The 18,885-nt window shown below is 42.7% G+C and overlaps 2 protein-coding genes across 2 annotated transcripts in view; one reads left to right on the top strand and one right to left on the bottom strand.

The window, feature by feature from the left end:
• cog6 (component of oligomeric golgi complex 6) overlaps positions 1–447 on the bottom strand; it is a 20,744-nt gene extending 20,297 nt beyond the window's left edge. Inside the window, exon 1 of the mRNA XM_035680016.1 lies at positions 313–447. Within this exon, the coding sequence (XP_035535909.1) occupies positions 313–447 (135 nt within the window). The remainder of the gene's footprint in view (positions 1–312) is intronic.
• Positions 448–1,862: 1,415 nt separating this feature from the next.
• LOC118341697 (LHFPL tetraspan subfamily member 6 protein) overlaps positions 1,863–18,885 on the top strand; it is a gene marked incomplete at its 5' end in the record, with an annotated part of 40,798 nt that continues 23,775 nt past the window's right edge. Inside the window, 2 exon segments of the mRNA XM_035680017.1 lie at positions 1,863–2,170; positions 2,971–3,488. Of these exon segments, the coding sequence (XP_035535910.1) occupies positions 3,104–3,488 (385 nt within the window).

Raw genomic sequence — 18,885 nt, forward strand, 5'->3', positions numbered from 1 at the left:
TTTTATTGTATTTTAATGTACCTGGCTGCTATGACGACCTAATTTCCCTTCGGGGATGAATAAAGTCTGTATATCTATCTTGAATGACTGCAGCAAAATGCTAACCTGACTACCGACTGAATAAAGAGTTTTTTATTATTGTGTTACTACCACACCCAGCGAGGAACAATGTCGTTTAGACAGGGCGACAATATCAACCTATATCCAGATGTGACAGGGCGACAATATCAACCTATATCCAGATGTGACACGACGAGCTTGCAAAACTGAGCTAACGTCAGCTAGCTGGCTAGAAGCTCCCCTCCACGTTACCTTGTCGTTGTCGAGCCTCGTCTCCAGTATTTTATTCAGTTTCCTGGACAGCGGGTTGTTGGGTTGAGAAGGCGCATTTGGGCTCTGTGTTGCAGCGGGGCTCTCAGGGGACATTTCGACCTTAGAGTCGCCCATTGTGCACAAACAGCTCCAAACAGCTCCACGTCAACTTTCGGGAAATGTTGTGGTCCGCCTGAAATGTAGGTCCGGTCAGCGTGTAGCTCCGTGGAGGCGTTCCGCTCCAGGGTTGTTTATTTTTGGTTGAAAACACTTGTTTGTTGTAAGTAAAGGGCTAACGGTGATTAATATGGTTATTATATCAACCAAAATACAATAGTTCTTTATACCCAGGCTCCTCACCCATTCAGGAAAATGTCTTATTATGCTTTTATATGTTGCCAAGTACCGAAGAACACATTGCTGTGTTCAAGTGCTGTTAGAAAAATTCCACTTAGAAATTGTTCCAGCAATAAAATATGTATATTATGCAAATTAAAATAATAATAATAAAATACTAAATAAAAAAAACACTGTATTACTTGTTATTACTCACAATTTTTATAAATAGAATTGGTGAGTGCATCTCTCTTTACCATCCATATGTTGAATATTTAAATGACCTGTTTCTGCACAATTATGGGAATACTCAGTTGGTTCCTTTCTATAGCATTAAGGTAGTGGGATTACTCAGAGTGGTAGGGTGACCTTGTCAGGTGATTTCCCTACTGCACAGGCCTGAGCTTAGTAACCTGTAAATGACCTGTCCAAGGATCCTTAACAATCAGCGACTTGTCTGACTGCTCACTCCCAAAAAGAGGGCTAAATGAGAAGCTGTCAAATAAATATTTAGCTATTTTGTTTAGCAACAGATATATATTATTATGGGTTTTTTTTTTATAATTCAAGATCAGTTTATAAACGTTTATAAACAATACTTACATCAGTTACTCTGTAACACTCTGATAAACAGCTGATAACATTTGGGAACAATTCACTTAACATCCAAACGTCATCCCAATGTGTTAGATAGCAAGGCAGACAAAACATACAGAAAACTATGATTAAATAGTTTGACATTAACAACTTAAATATCCATATGAAAATGAAATACAATGATACAACTGATTTCCCTGCTGTTTAAAAATCACATAAAATCAAGACCTCATTCACGTGAATTTCAGTCAGCTTAATGGCTCCTAAGCAAAATGTACTAACGCTAATATTTATCATATGCTAACATTATGCTACAATATCATGTCATCCGTCCATTTGCTTAACTTTCATCACCTCAACAACTCAATTGAGGTTTGTCAGATTCAGTATCGTTATTTCCAAGTCTACCCTGGCAGTTTTACGAGGCGACCGTGAATGCATCAAGAGCATGCAGGGAATGATAGTAGCGGTGAGTCCTGCCCCTGGGTGGGGATTGCTGTGATTGATGGTCACCTCCCGAGAGTGTTTCATGGGCTCGCCCCCTCCCCGCCCCTCTCTCTCCCCCTCTCTCGTGCTTCCTGTCTCTCTTCCGCTGCTCTCCCGCCGCGCCTGCTGCTCTCTCTCTCTCTCTGAGCAGGAATGTGGAAACCGGAGTCCAGTCAGTCAGCGCCGCACGTTTCTGCACCGCGCAGGAGTGAATAATTGATCTTTGCTCGGTTAAATATATTGATGAGGAGGAAGTGATTTGTGAACAGATTCAGCGGTCACTTTTTGGATTTACATTCTTGGGGTCGAACGCATTTCTTTTCTCTTTTTCCTCGACTGAAGAAAAGTTTGCTTTGAGAGCCAACACAGCTGGAGTCAGCAGATGAAATCAGCCCTCAGTGTACACCGAGCGCCCCTTATTCCGGAGCTCTCCCAACATGTAAGCTTTCTTCTCCTTTGCCCCTTTCTTAGTCTTGTTTTCATTATTCACATTCCGACAGTGTGAGCACTGCGATAATGCAGCTTGTTCCGTGAGGTCACCCCTAACCAGAAATCACTGTATGTTTCTGTAGTGGCTGCTTGTGTGTCTCCTGAACTAAATGAGCAGTTTCCATTGGTTTTCATGTTTTTATCATATCCTAATCCAGCAATATGCCTTTAAGGTGTATTGTATGTAGTTGTTATAGAAATGCTGTTGTATAAGAGTTAACATTGTTTTTAAAAATCAAAATAAATCCACAGTAGCTATACATATAATTCCAGTTGTTCCAATAATAGGCTACCTGTTGGCATTCACTGGTTGTTATATATGTCAATGAAGGGATTAAGAAACAACTAGGATGGAGAATTGCTGCCTCAAGCTTATCAAACTTGAGTTAATCATTTATTGTCCTGAGTTTTATGGTTATTGCATTGTGCTTGCTGTTATAGCCTATATGAATCCAATTATAGTTAGATTCTATATTGGATAACTATGCTCTAAACTGTACCCTGTGTTGTTTATCTTAGCTTTCAAATAAAGTCTTTACAGGAAAAAGATCTAACTAATGAGTAATACCCTTTACTAGGAATCTTTCATATCTGAGATCATAGCTCCACTTATAATGACTGGGGAACAGGTTTCTGGTTTTCAGTTTATCAAGCTCTGATTTTTTTTTTTACTCCAAAAGCCAACATCTTGTTCCTACAGATGATGTTTCTGTCAGTGCTCAGTATGGATGTTTCTCTTCCTCCTGACAGGGACCCGGAGTCACTGAGACGGTGAAGACTGCTAGTGTTAAATGCTCACTACAAGGCTTCCCACAACACAGCAACTGCTCATAAAACTACTGTTAGTTCAGTGACTGTGTGAACCGTTCGCAGACTGTTTACCATGGCGTCTAGTCTGACATGTACGGGCGTTATCTGGGCCCTGCTGTCCCTGCTGTGTGCTGCTGCTTCCTGCGTTGGCTTCTTCATGCCCTACTGGCTGCTGGGGACACAGATGGATAAGCCAGTGTCCTTTGGCACCTTCCGGCGCTGCTCCTACCCGGTGAGGGACGAGGAGAGGCAGGCCACGGTGATGCTGGAGCAGTGTGGGCGTTACGCCTCCTTTCACGGCATCCCAAGCCTGGAGTGGAGGATCTGCACGGTGGTGACGGGAGTGGGATGCGGCCTCCTCCTGCTGGTGGCGCTCACAGCTCTCATGGGCTGCTGCATCTCTGACCTCATCTCGCGTACAATTGGCCGCGTGGCCGGCGGTATCCAGTTTGTTGGAGGTGAGTTTATGTTTCTGTGATGTTTTCTCTGTGTTTGTACCTGCAACCAACCCAGACTTCACAGTGGGGTTTGCTTTCCATAAGACAGACTACAAGAAGACAGATTCTCTGTAACTCCTAAGATATAGATGCCTATATAGAACCTGAAGGTTTTAATGGCTGTAATTAACTTCTCATCAAATTTGGTTTGAACTCTCCAACTGAAGTGTTGTTCATGAAACAAAATCACATTGGTGAGGAAACAAGGAGGCATAGAAATCTTGATAACCATGAAAATTTCTCCTCTGGACAACTTTTCTAAGCCAACTAACCCGCTGTCGGCCCAGAAAAGCTGTTGTTTCCTCAGATACTCGGCTCCACGAGACATAAAAAGTCTCTCAGTGAGATGCTGGTCATGTTACTCGGTTAATGACGTTGGCTCAGTTTACATTTCATAACTCAGGACTGCAGTTTAAAAAAAACACACAATTCTGCACATTGTTATTATTGGACTGCGTGAGTTTTTTGAAAGTCTGTTTAAATAAGGACCACATTCATAAACTGAATCGTTGATTTCACATCAAATGTGACGGTGCCGAGGGTGTCTGTCTGTCTGCATTTTGTGCACATTTTGTGAATGGCTTTTGGTGATTTTAGGCTGTGGTCTCATTTAAGAAACCCTAGACTGGGCTCGCATATTGTAAATAAGGTGGAACATATAATTTGATGAGAAAAAAAACCTCCAGAACAGAACAGAGTTTCATAAGACATACCTATATTTGAATCTCTTTACTCTTTGTCTTATGTGCATATCTTTTGTTTTTAGTTTGACTGATAAAATGATGGAAAACTGAACTTTATTTGGGCTACAAGCATGACCAAAATATGTCAGTGGGATTTTGTGCTCTGGGTCTGAGCCACAATGCGCCCCTTAAAGTTGAAAAGAAACCCACGCCCTTTCTCATTCTCTTTGCAAAAATAGAGCCCTGTCCACGCTGCAGCTCTGGCTATGGAAACGTCTTTTTGTTTGTTTGTTTGATTACAGTAAGTGGACATGGCTCCGCACGGCACCGGCTTTGTTTATGTGTACTGTTGGTTTTGCACATGTGTTCTCCCGGGACGTGAGGTCTGAGGGAAGGCTTCCATTGAAGCTGCAAGTTTTTCTGCCCTAGTTTAAGAAGCTGCGGTGCTCCAGCCCTCTCATTAACTCAAAACGCTTGCTCGCATACTGTGGCTCACCACTCTGCTATTTACAATCCCCATCACTTCAGTTTGGCTTTAAAAAGTGATATGACAGAAACGCAGGTTGCAGGCAGATTTGACAGAGCTGCCAGGTTTTTCAGAAGGATAAATCTACTGAGGACCACCACAACGTGCCATGTCCTAGTTCTAAAAGGCTTAGCTACTTAGGAACATCGGTATTAATGATGTATAATATAGAGGATGATTAAGGTGAAGGCTGGCTGGTTTATTCAGAAATGTGTACTTTTATGTAAGAAGAGCGCCTTTTAAGCTCATAGCAAACCCGTACATACAGAATTACAGCGGGCTGCTATTTTTGGTTAAAGGATTAAAAAAATCCCTGTCTGTCTTTCTTGCGATTTCTCTCTTTCGTGGAGTCACAAATCCAGACATGCATGAATTTAGATGGGGGGAGAGTGAAGGAAGGCGGGGTACAATACAGAGGACAATGCTCAGTACTTTATAACTTGAATGCCTTTGATCAAAAGGGCAGAGATGTCTCAGAAGGGCTAATTGGAAGTGACACAATTGGGAAGCTCAGTGGGCTGCTTCATGTATTGTCTTCCATCACTTGCAGGCGTACAAGGAGGAAAAATACCTGATGATTGAAACATTCAGGATTCACTTCTTATTAGCCGAGAACCTCGCTGAGAAATAAAGATCCGCAGAGGGAAAACTAAAATGTGTGCCGAGAGATATGATCAAATCTCAGCGAGAAGGAGAGGGAGTAAATGAGGCAAACGGTCGGTGAGGCAAGGCATGCGAGTTTTACCAGATACAAAGGAACCTCATCATCTGATGTCGATGTCTCTTGTGTTTCCTCTGCTCCTATTGTAGACCACTAATGAAGAGTGTCTTACCAGAGAGTACCGGGCCTCTGGGCTGTCACAAGTAAAACACCCACTTTATATCTCCCTGTAATTTATCTCAATCCCATGAAATAGATTAGAGCGGAAAGGATTTATCAGTGCTTTATCTCATTAGCTGCAGCCCAGACTGAAAGAATAACTTTTAACAATAACTATTGTTGTTACTAGTGTTGTTCTTTCCCTCTTATAATGTTGTTTTCTTCCAGTCCACTATGGGCAAGTTGTTCCAGAGCTAGTTAATTGGTAATGGCAAAGGCCCAGATTTCCTCTACAGGCCAGAGAGTTAGAGTCTAAGTATGAGACTATGAGACTGTTCTGGCTCATAAATCAAAGGCCTGAGAACTCTGCGCTGCTTACATTAAACAACTGCCTTTGCTGTAGTTTCTTGTCTTAGTTATGCAGCAATGCGGACTCCACACGACTGTGGCACAGACAGGAGGCTCAGACATTAAAAGATTCTTGACTTGGATTTGGTTGTTAGGGATTTTGTTTCCCTCCTGTAGAGCTTGTGTTGTCTTTCGGGTGCCCCAAGCAGAGCTGTGCACAGTGGGAAGAAAGCTATTTAATGGTTGTTTTCAACAGGCACAAGACCTCTATGTACCTTTTAACATACTTATTTTCCCTCAGCACAATAACCTACCTTTTAATTTCTGATTTTTTTTTGGTCCTTTTTTATTTCATTTTTTCCCTCTCTGCACCTGACAGGTAGTTTTGTTGATTGCCTCGAGGTGACTGATAGTTTGACAGGCTTCACGATTGGATGATTGGTCTGTTCCATCACCAATTAAATACTAGGGGTAGGGATGGGAGCCTTGGGCCTCACCAAGTCAATCTCTAAAGGGTTTTTTTTATACTGAGATACTTGAACGTTATCATATTTCTGATAGGTGGGGGTACACAAAAAGGATCTAGTTGGGAATGTTTCAATATTTACAGAAACAAACTTAAAATGTGACTTTCTGAAATGACTGTGGTGAAGTTGGTATCTGAGAAAGAAGAGTAATACACAGCAGTCAGAGTTTGTGTGAACTCCTGTGCTGAAAGAGAGACAAACAGGGCTTGATGCCAAATTTGGAGAGGAGAGGAGAGTGGTTAGGGAAATACTTTGATTGTGCACTTCTTATTATATAGATTTTATTGTGTAGTTAAAAATATTTCATGTTTTTGCCTTCTCTGTTCTTGCCAGCTCTCATTGGCTTTGCTGCTCATTGCAGTTTGGCGGTGTCCATTTAATAACCTGAATTGCAAATGTAAACCCAATATATTCCACTGACACTATACCCTGTTGCCCTTTCAAGACAATCAATCAAATAAAACTGCTGTGATCCAAAAAAACAAAGGTCCCAGAGGTTGATTTGCAGCATTTGAAGCCCAAAGCCAAAATCACTAGTCACATTAGGAGAGGATAAAGCATTTTTCTAAAACATGCCTGAAATCTCTCAAAAATATTGCCTATGAGAATGTCAGCTGGACTAAAATCATTTTAACTCTTGATAAAAATGTCAGGAGACATACTGTAGCTTCTCAAGGCCGGAGGATATAGGCACTATTTTATTGAGAAGGCGTTGAACTGCTGCGTCCTTGAAACTGAAAGCGAAATAACAAGACAAACAATATGATCCATGACGGGCTGTACTTGTGCTTTTCAGGGAGTTTGTTGGGACAGTATGTAGGGTACAATCAGAGGACTTCATAGCTGCTGCTGTTTCAGGGGAGGTGCGGACCTATGAGGTGTATTGTCCCCAAGGGATGTAAAAGAAAAAAAGTTTGAAACAGCTCAACGCAGCACATTTTACTGCCATAGGAGAAGGCTGTGGTCAGCAGGGAATCTATAGAATCTAATTTTATCGGTCATTGTGAGAAGTACAAAGAACTCTCAATGCCATCACTAAGGGATGGGCTAAAAACAGCCTTTATTATTGATTAGATTGAGACATTTAATGTCTATTACATTAAATATTACCCCGTTCTGACAGTCCTTTGATGAAGTGAGAACAGAAATTGTCTTTGTGTTGTGTGTTTTCTTGACATGCATTTCTACTTTCTGATGCGCCTGTGTGAGATCTTTTCAGAGGGAGATGACAGACGTGTCATTTATACAACATTCTTTAGACCAGTTGCAAAGCTTTTGGTTTTGATTTTGTTATTCCTTCAAATCAGAATGGAAGAAATGGATAAAACAGTGAAAGTAGAAACAGAATTTAAAACCCTATTAGGCTTGGTCTGTCAGAACAAAAAGATTTGTTTGTGAGGAAAACAATGCGACACACTGGGTCTAGCCTCCGCAATGTGCACAGGCTTGCTGGCTGCGCTGGATGAATACTTCCCACACCAGCCTCCGCTGAAGCTGCAGTTGATCTGAACTATCAAATAATTGGCTTTGTTTCCTTCTGGGAAAGCTTCTCCATTTCGTTTTCTGGCTGATTGGCTCTGTTTACACCTCTGTGCCAACATCTCGTTTGCCCACACTGGGTTGGAATGTCAGTAAATGAACAATAAGAAGCCGCAGAGAGGATACACGCATGAAATACATTGCACTCTGGGTCTATGTCAGTTAGGTTTGCCTCTATTTTGAGTGTGTATCTTTTCCTTCAGTCACTCTATTGTTCCCCCAGAGGTGCCCTGTAACACAGAACATGTAATACAGTTTCCTGGTCACGCGTTAAGGCCAGATGAAATTAAATTTACCACATCTGTCTGCACTACCTCTGTAGCTCGAAGTGTATGTCAAGGGCACGTGCACGAGCAATACATTTAAAGACATGTAAATAAATTACAGATGGGCTGCCATTGTGGCTTCCATAATGTTGCCAAGGGCCATTTGGCACAGGAGTGTGTTGTCCTGTTTGAGAGCCATACCAGCACAGCCAGGAGCTTTGTCCTTGTGTCGGCTTTGTGAGTTCTTGCCAGCTGGATCCCGCCCAGTCCCAGAATGTGTGCTTCCACTCCCCTCTCACCACCAGCCCTCATTTTCAAGAGGTACAACAAAATGAAATCGCATCCATATGAGGAAGGCTTTGAGATGAAGAGCTCATTTTTCCGGGGGAATATTCTGTCTGGAACAGTGTCTCTTGACTGTCATAGTCAAATGGTGTCGGATCACGAGACATTTCCGAGGCAATGGGTAAATATTCCCTGACACGCCGTGTTATCCTTTTACTTCCAAAAACCTATCTGTATTCCTTCCTCCATGTAGACCTGCCAGTTTGATGTGATGATGATGGACTACACTGTCTCAGCTGCCATGTAGGCATTGCATAAAACTAATGAGATAGCACCGGCCCATATGTTTGAGAGGAAAGAGCCAGGCCTTTGCACCACGAACAAGACTTTGTCTAATGGTTTTTATCTTGCTCCTCATTGCTTACGTTTCCGGCCACTGATGGTTATAAAGTGGACTTCTCTTCCTCTGGGCTGAGTGATCACCTAAAGTGCAGACCACTCATGCAACACTGTAATGCGCTCATTGAGCCTGGCAGCTATTTTTGCTCAACATACTGTTCCCTCAAACCCCCTCCAACATTACCACAAAGGTGATTGGAGTCAGAGAGCAACGAAACATAGCCGGTGCACCATAGTCTATTTTCTCCAACACTCTGGTCTGTCTTTCTCCTTCACTCTTCACTCTTTCTCACACATCTGCCCCCCTTCTTTAACCTTTCAGGTTACCAGCGTATTATTGCCGGTGCTCTCAGTCTTTAACTCTCTATTTCAGCCTTGGTTCACCTTTCCCCTAATTCTGCTTTCTGTCCACCCCTCTGTGTCCTTCTTCTCTCCTTCTCCTTCCCTAACTCTCCTCCTCCTCCTCTCAGTGGTTGTGCACATTGCTGTCTGCAAGCAGAAAAACAAATAGATTGGGCCAGTACCCGGTGACCCGAAGAGTGGACCTGGGCTCAGCCAAAAAGACAGAAAGAGAGAACGGATGAAAAAAAAGAGTGAGACAGAAACAGAGAGAAACAGGGCGGAAAGCCCAGCATCAACAGGGATTTAGTTTTGTCAAACAGGAAGTCTGGGGAACCATAGGACAGACAGAAGGGTTATTTCAGTCTGTTCCCCTGTTAAGTCATTGTTTTCACTGCCATAGTAGCAGGCGTGCCGCATATTGGGTTGGTTTTGTTACTCGGAAGAGAACTATTGCAAAAAACGTGCCTGGTGTGTCTGTATTTGTGTTTGGCATTAATGCAGCCAAAAAAACAGAGAGCAAAGGGAGGCTGGTAGTTGTGGGGAATTCATGTATTTGGGATGTAAATCTGATTGTGCTAATCGTTAATTTGGAAGTATTTTACGAAGCAAAAATGTCCATTTGTTGGTTCCAGCTATTCAGATATTTTTAACCATTGTGGTGCCATTTTTTAAACTGACTAATTAATTAACAAGTCTGAGGACTTATTCACACCAAATCAGGCGTTGACATAAGCGCGGGGGAGTATAACTTCTGTGAAACAAACAATTATGTTTATTTATTGGATTCACTGGCTTTCTCACAACCACCGCTCCCTCTCCTGCTTCACTCTCAAGCTCACTCTCCCTGTTCTCTCTCTCTCTCTCTCTCTCTCGGCCACCACAGGCGCGGGTTGTGCTAACTTAATTTCTTTGTGTAGAGTTTGTTTCCTGAGATGATTACCCAGGAGCTTCTCCTCTGCTTTAACAGTGAGGGCGAAGCAGTAATTGTTAACACATATCACGTCTTTGCTGCTGACAGCTAAAACAGCGAATATGTGTGAATGGATGAATCACAGCTCAGACAGATGCTTAACAGATGGCGGAGGCTCCGCTTTTCTGTATCACTGGTGACACACATTGTGGAGGGCATGTCTGATGTCACTGCCCTAGCCTGTACATACAGTGAGCAATACTTTAGTCACAGGTAGGGGCACAAGAATAAACCTCTTTCATGCAGTTTGAGCCATCATAGTCCTTCTTTCTGTGGCAGATAAACCCTATTGTGTGAACAGAAATACAAAGAAAGAACTAGGGAAAGAAAGAAAAAAAAAATGTTTTCCTGAACTTCTCCACGTTATTTCTAATTAGGGATGAAGAAGATGGAAAGCCCACATTTGACCTGTTAGACATCTCTGAGGGGAAGTCAGAGGCCATGAGTCGGCTGAATAAATGAATAAGTATGGATTGAATGGATTGGGTCTGAGCCCTGTGGGATAAAGTACTTTGCTCAGTATTCATACCCTGGTTTACAGTCTCAGAGGCACCGTGCTTTTAACACTACAGTTAATTATACCCTGTTGTTCCTAGTGAGGGGGAATGTGGGGTCAATACTCTTTTTGTGCTGCCTTCTCGTAGGTCAAATAGCAGGCCAGCGAGGAAATAGAATATGGACTGGATGTATGGAGACAGATCTGCAAATAAAATGGCAGCGCAAAATAGCCGGGAGAGAAGTCTATTTTTGGTAAAGGAATCCACAGTAATTGCCTGTCTATAGTTTCTTTACCCTCAAACCAAACATACATTATATTGTACACTTCCATATCCCACAGAGGCATTGCGAACACCCATTTAAGAAAGTAATTTTTCTCCTATTTGCCACTTTTACTCGTGGATGTCTCATTTAATTTGGCACAGTGTGTCCGAGTATCTCCCACATCTTACCCCTTAAAGGCCAGGAATAGCTTTGAGAGCTGCACAGTAGGTAATGGGTGGAGAAGGGCCGCCTCTGTCTCTGGGAGAATTAGATCAGGGTCAGTGTGCAGCTCTGGGAGAGAAACTGTCCCTCAGTGGGACTCAAACACATGTGGCCGTGCTGCTAGACAATGAGGACAGGTGAAGGTGGCATAAAAGGCAGCTGCAGATCAGATCAGAGGGCGACGGGGGTGGGTCACCTGTGCACATGCATTTGTCTGTCACAAATGACCCACAGTTGGCTGATGACTTGGTGACAGTAGTTGCATGCGTGAAAGGGAATTGCTCTCGTAAAGTGTGAATTTGTTGTATCTTTGTTTTTCTTTGAGGGTTCCTGTAGTGTGGCAGACACGCAGATGCTTAGTGTGTTAATGTCCTGTGTGCTGAGACCAGGGCCCGCCTTTGCTGTCTGCCTCGAGTAATGCTGGGAATTTAGGGTAAATATATTATGTTGCCCCCTGCTCCCCCCTCCGCCCCCTAACTTCCCCATCCTCAGCACCACTGCAAGTTTAATTTGAGGCCTTTAATGAATACTCTTGCATGTGTTGCATAATAGTAAGTATTTGAAGTGAATACATTTCACAGCTTTCCTTTTGTTTATACACGAGTGGGCTAAAATCTATATTTAGCTTGTGTTTGTGAATGCTAACAAAGTCAAGGATTTTTCCATTATGAATTCAGCTTATAAATTAGAGGCGCCAAGACCCTTGAGAGAATGAGTGTTTGTGTGTTTAGTGATCAATACAAATAAGACTTCATCTGAAGGAGTGGAATGTGCTTTGTGGGCTTTTTTGAAGCCTTGCAGAAACACACCATCAAAGGCACCTTGGCATAGTAATAAGCAAAATGTCACTCCTGTCATTATCATAAAATGACAACCCTGTAATTGTGCTGCATGAAATTATGTCTCAGGGAAAAAAAGTGTGCATGCCTCAGTTTTTATAAGGCTGACACAAGCTGAACAATAATGTCCATTTTGAGGCCCATGGCTGTACTTGCTGAGACTGGGGAGGGTTTAGTGTTTGGGTGGAAGGCGACGCAGTGTGACTCCAGTTTTGCTTTGCTTCCCAGACTCATTCCAGCTGGTCAGCAGCAGTTGGGTGGGCTCTACCATTATAGGATCTGGTTTCCACAGCAGCAGGGGGTGCAGACCCAAAGGAGAGAGAGAGAGAAGGAGGGAGAGAGGGTCAACATTTTTGGGAGAAATCCCCAGAGTCTTGTAGCGGTCTGCGTTCTGTTGCTTAAGATAAACAAGTTAAGCTACAAGTTGCCTTTAGATTCAAGAAACAACAGACCATCATTCTGCTGTTATTCAGTCTAGCTGCCAAAGTCTATTTTTACCCACCGTGAGCAGATTGTAGTCAAGCCCCAACGGTTAAACAGCACCTTGTTGACTGGCCTTCCCATGAACCCGAAGAAGAATAAAATTCAGCGGCAACAGCAAGACATAAACAAAACCCAGCAAGAAAGAGCTTGAAGTCAGGCATTTAGTCTATCTATCCAGCCAGCATACAAAGGTAGTGAAAGTATTGTGGGATAAGAAGCCACGAGATGTTCACCATAAGACAGAGTAGCTGGCTGTATTTTGAGCCACTCTTTCCAAAATGCAGCCCGGTGAAAGCATAACACAAGGTCTGTGGAATGCATAAAGTGAGCTTCTTCTCAGAGAGAGCTAGAGGAGGCTATAACAGGACAGAAGACATGCTCTATCCATATTTGTATGTGTTTATGAAGATCAGCAAGAGCTGATGGCCATATATAGGATTGCTGTGAAAAACAGCTTGGTGGAAAAGCTGTACAGAGCTGCCTGAGGTTTGGAAGCTATTATTAAATGCCATTCAGAGATCATCGTTATAATAAATAAATGTAAAATAAATTAGTGTAGGACGTCAAACCACATGATAGGTGGTTATAATAATAGCAGTGATACCTTGTTTTTTTCCTCACCTGTTAGGGCAGAGAACATTAGCAAGACAATCTGCCCTCCATGCCCACGCCGCCTCTTCCTCTGCCGCTTTAATGCACTTTATTACCATGAGTCACATATTCTATTTTCAGTTTTTACTTATTTCTTGCTTGACTAATGTGTATGTTCTTTTTGCCTGAACAGAAACAAAATGTCACAGAGAACTAAAATGAAAAGCGAAAGCTGAGAGTTCTGCTCCTTTCCAAAGGGAACATGGGAACAAAGGTATTCTTTGATCCACAAGAGTGACTTTGCTCTCAGCACTAATTCTGTGTCTGGACCAGTCTGAGCCCCCCTGATGTTGTTCTCCCAGGCCTGACAAGCCAACTACACCCAGTTCCTGTCCCATGGGCTCGCTGGGGGTCTTCATGGCAATAGCAACCTGGCTGTAGTTACAGTTACACCAGAATATTGCATAAAGTTTTCCAGGGAGTGATTTAAGTCATACTGTGACTGAACCCAGGGCATTTTAATCACATATTCCAGCTACTGCTTGAGCTGGCTCATGAGTTGATGTCCCTAGCGGGAGATGGTGTGGATGAATCGAAATGATTAAATATGAGTTATTCTCAGGCTTTATAGACCAACATAATGAAAACACCAATCTTCAGTATATAGCTTCAAGATAATGCAAACACTGACCACCATCATTTGTCTGCTTTGTGTTGTGGCTTTCATTTTATATAAATCATTGCAGGACAAAGTAATCTAAATCCATTTAAAAGCGAAAATGGGATAAAATTTATTTTTTCTTAGCAGTGTGTGAGCTGTTCTACTATCCAGTATGTGAAAAAAAAATATTGATTTTATTTTCATGAAATACATGAACCTCATTACAGTCTCCCCACCCTAACGTTATAGTCTGACTCTGCCTGTATGTAAGCACCATTTCATGGACAAATTGGAAGGAAACTCGAAAGCTTTTAACAGATACGACTAAAGACAAGGATGTCACCTGTTAAGGTAAGGCAGAGTGGAGGATTTGTAATTACAGAGTGATTATATGTGGAGCCAAGCCCTTGGGAGGTGAAGCATATTGCTTCACTGCCAGCGATATCACTCACATCTGCTTATCTCCTGCACCGCCAGCTAAGACTTGATCATTAGTGAATGTGTCGCTATCATGACTGTCCTGATAGTGCTACTCTAAAGCTGGTCCTTTGTTGGCATTCCCCTCAGGGCAACTCCCTTTCCTGCCTTGTGCCGCCTCCTGTCTCTGCTAGAGCACGTAAATGCAGGAAAATTGAAGATTTGGCTTTTATTATAAAATCGTCAGAAAGGCTTTTCAAATTGAATTTGGCTCTTTCACAAGGCACACACTTGATATGATTATTTCAGTGCGAAATTACACAAATAAAAGGAGATTCAGCTGATTGCTTGTCATAACAACACAATTTCAGTGACTGGCTGACCTATTCTGACAAGTGATGGTAGGTTAGAAGTCAATGTTATTTTTCCAACATCGCTGAATCTCTGTGAGAGCTGCTGGATCAGGTAGTGAAGTCCTCCAAAGCTGTTCTGCTCAACATGTTTCAGTCTGACCGTGATGGGCTTCACCATCTGACATTTGAAGATAACCACAGAGTAAATGGCTGGCCGGAGTGTTTTTTTTCTTTTTTCAGACAGAGAGCACTCAGCCTCACTCATGATAGATGCCGAATGGCTCGTCATGTGCAAAGAAGGAGATGATAGAAGCCGAGAAGTCACAGCCACTCAGGCCTGCTGATAACACTGCAGACTGTCAGTCAAACAGCAGAGTGGACAAAACGTAGGTTGTACTATTTTGATTGCCTGTGGGAGATCTGATTTTTGATTTGATGTTATCAACCGACATCTTTCTCCCATTGTAGACTGGCCCAGAAATGAAATGTTACCCAATATTGTTTTTTTCCGCCTCTGTAACTTCATCAGCTCTCTGGTTTGAGGTTGCAGAGGTGGCTATTATAGAGGTAGGCGAGTTTGACATCCGTCATTCAGTAGTTACACTGCACATCACCCATGAACAACAGTGACATCAAGGTTAGTCTGTAAGCCATCCGGTAAACTGACCCAGGCTGCATGCGCTCAATGTCAATAAAAGCAGAGAGCTGTGCAGTGTACAGAGACCCTGCAATACCCTGCTGGGTTTTGGCCACTAAATGTCCATTATTATCTCAGTATCTCCCCTTCAGGCTCCACTGTGTCTCTTTGAAATTATTTAGCTCCTACTTCCTCAGGCAGTGCAGTTGAAGATGATTTATCCATTATTTTGCCTGTAAAAAAAGTCAGAGAAACAGCTGAAAAGCATGTGGACTCCCTGGCTGTTGATCTGTGCTGGATATGTCCTCTAGGATATGAGGAGGATTTTATTATGTATCTTGGCGGATGCATCCTGTATGATTAGAGCAACTTTTGGATCAGACTGCACAGCAAGAGCTGCACCTCTTAATGAAAATCAAGTGGCTGCTCTGCAGTCTGCTTTGTGGGAGAAACGGGTATATCTGTCTATTCTACAAGGAGTTTCAGCCAGTGCGACTGCTGAATGTTGGTGCAGAATGTCAGCATAACTGCAAAAATGACACCACTTAAATCACAATGAAAATAGAATTTTTTTAAAACAAAATGGAGTGTTTCTGGGTGGAGTTTCCCTCTAAAGCTGCCAGCAGTCATATAACTGTAAAGTATTAATACGACTACATCCACAGCCAATTTAGGATTAAAAATATATGGTTTAACTAGACAGGAAAAACAGAAGAGACAAACAGTCTAAAATGAAATGTCAAAGGTTTCAAAGGAAATCTGACAGCTTATTATTTTAAAAGGCTACATTCCCATGGGTTTGGAGCTTTCATGTTCTGTTGTGAATCTCACACTTTCTGCCTCTTCTTCTGGCTCTCAACCCAAAGGAAAGCGCACACTAAATAAAAATGGCAAATATATGGTTACTGGTCAGTCCACAGCTTTGTTCTCTATCCTCCAGAGACACTTACAGTGAAAGACTTGAGAGGAGCTGAGCACTTTTTCCTGAGCAGTTGTCGGCCAGCAACTGGCAACTGGCAACTGGCGCGTGGAGATTTCCCTGGCGGCATACATTCAGTTTGAAAAGACATATTTAAACTAGACATACGCCACTTTAGATTAAACAGGTGCTGGTGTTTTAAAATTACTTTTAGCATAGTCACTCTGAAATTGTTTTCACTGCTGGAAATGGTGATAGAGGGATAACAGCTAGTCAATAAAGCCCAAGTAAAAACCTGTACAGTTTGATAAGAAAACCAGTTACATAAATGGGATGAAGTAACTGGGTTTGGTTTTTTTGTAAATGTCTTTGGGCAAGAGTTTGTGATTTCCTTCACAGAAAAAAAAAAAAAGTTTCCTCTGAAATCTAGTCAGAAGCTCCCCTGGGTTTTCACAAACATCCTGTCTCTTGGAAGGCAACCGAACAAAACAACAATTCAAAGCAGACTTGTACAGGGGTATCATAGGGATTTAAAGGTGTGCTGTTGTCAAGTCAAAGTATTCAAGCAGTCATCCTTCCTACTGCTTATTGATGGGCTCTCAGCAGGGTGTTGCTGAGTCTGGAAGACACCTGCCCTGAGCTACAGCAATCTGTAATCATGATCAAAGCTCAGATGCTTCAGCTGGGAGCCCGGTAGTGTCCTTGCTCTAAGCTTTGTTGTTTTCTGCGCCCACTTCTCCCCTTGGCAAGCCCCGCAGGCAGTTACACAGGAGGCGAGTGGGAGTCGTGGGGACAGTGCAGGGTGGAGACTCAGACACAAGCAGGCACCAGGCCCAGGCTTGTGACAGGAGCGTCTGCAGGACTTATTGATCTGTGAAAAGAGATATACATCCTCTCCTGAGTTACCATCAGACCACTATTTGTCACTTGTGATGATGAGCGACTTTCTGTTGCCTCGCTGTGTACCCTGGACGTGTTTTTATATGTTTTTTCCTCTCTTCTTGATCTACATTCCTCACGTACACTACTTTGTTGTTCTATCTCTGACATTCAGCCGTTGACCTGCTTTTGTCTTCCGTCTTAAAAACCCACCAAATGATTGATCCTGCACCATGCATCTAGTAATTAGGGAACCCCCCTCGCACCTCAGCTAAACATATCATCCTTTAACATCTTCCTCCGTCTCGCCGCTTTGCGATAATTACCCCGTTGTTAGACCTTGAGCTTGAGAAGTAACACCTAACCAAGGGCAATGTGTCGCGTGCAGAGTGGGACTGTGATTCATTGGCATGTATATGGACGGCTATATATCTTCAAGAAGCAGTAATAGGTGGGGGTGGTGAGGTGAACATGGGGGAAATGGGCTGTTGTCGCTTGAGTGGCTGCTAATGTGATCCTTCCAGTTATAATGTGGAACAATTGGAAAGACGATCTGTTATTATTATGTTCTATTGGCCAAAACATTAAGAATGAAAAGCTGTACATGGGTTTTTCATGATCAATATTGATATGCAACTCATTTCCCAGAGCCCAAGGTGACGCCTTCAAATTGCTTGTTTTGTCCAACTAAATGACTGTTCATACGAGGTTGCATTGCTAAAAATCTGACCTGATTTGGAAAAGATCAGACCCTATGTGATGCTATTCACACACTGTCATTAAAAAACAGATGTGTCACATTGACACAAAATCTGATTTATGGCTACAGTGTGAACTTCACGAGTCCATTACCCACAGATATTAAATTTAAAATGATATAAAACAGAGAAATATGGGAAATCCTGTCTAGCATTTACTTAATAAATGTCTTTAACAATTACTTTTCTGTTGATTGAATAATTATTTTTTTTATCAATTGTTTAATCATTAGCTGGACGATAGATGTATATCCTTTATACTACCTTATAGAAAGGTTAGAAACATCATAGGATCACATGTTCGCTGCTCCACTTTTGCAGTAGAGAGAAACACTCCCACAACCTCTCTCCACCATCCCATTGCTTTCTGCTGTGGCATGTCAACTGTGATCCAGACCTAATCTACCAGCCCAATAGTGAGGTCCCTGCAGGGATCCCGGGGGCCCCAGGCCTAGCACCATTGCCTCATCCGTCTTCAAGACAGGCCGCAGGCAGGGGCCAGCCTCGTGCCTGTCCTGTCGTGCTTGCATATGCAGAGCTATGAGGGGGAGCTGAACCCTGAAGCCTTCATCTGGTCACCAGGTGGGCACCAGAGCAGTGGCCTGTCTCTTCCCCCACGCTCTGTTGGTAAGCGTGGAAATGAAAATCAGTGGAGATGGCCATTTACCCCTGTGGGGAGCCTCCAGCCTCAGGCATGACTGTGCTCGCACTCAGAGGTGAAGATGAGCAAATAGCAGAGGAAGTTAGTTTCAGTGCTGTGCTGTTTGAGCATTTTCTTCTTTTCACTTTGGGTTCTATTTTGTTTTGGAAGCTGCTCACATATCACATATAAATGTTTGCTGAAACAACATTTAATATATTTGTCTTCTTCCTGTTGTAAACTCCAGTCATAGCTTTGTCACGTCGCCACGTTAGAGCAAACAATCAGTCTCACAGTTATTCAAACACATGCACATGGTGCAGAGGCAGCCGAAGATGCTCCCCATCACTGTGTTTGTTCTCCGTTACGCGAAGATTTTAGGAAGACAAAGAACTGTTTGCAAGTCATTTGTGTGCATCCATCTGACTGTAGTTCAGAAGCTTCAGTCTGTTTTAGCAGCATTGTGTGAAAGTCAGTACAGTCTGTCCACAT

This window comes from Morone saxatilis, unplaced genomic scaffold (genome assembly GCF_004916995.1).
Source record: "Morone saxatilis isolate NCDOM2014 unplaced genomic scaffold, NCSU_SB_2.0 Contig8, whole genome shotgun sequence".
Classification (NCBI taxonomy): Eukaryota; Metazoa; Chordata; class Actinopteri; family Moronidae; genus Morone; species Morone saxatilis.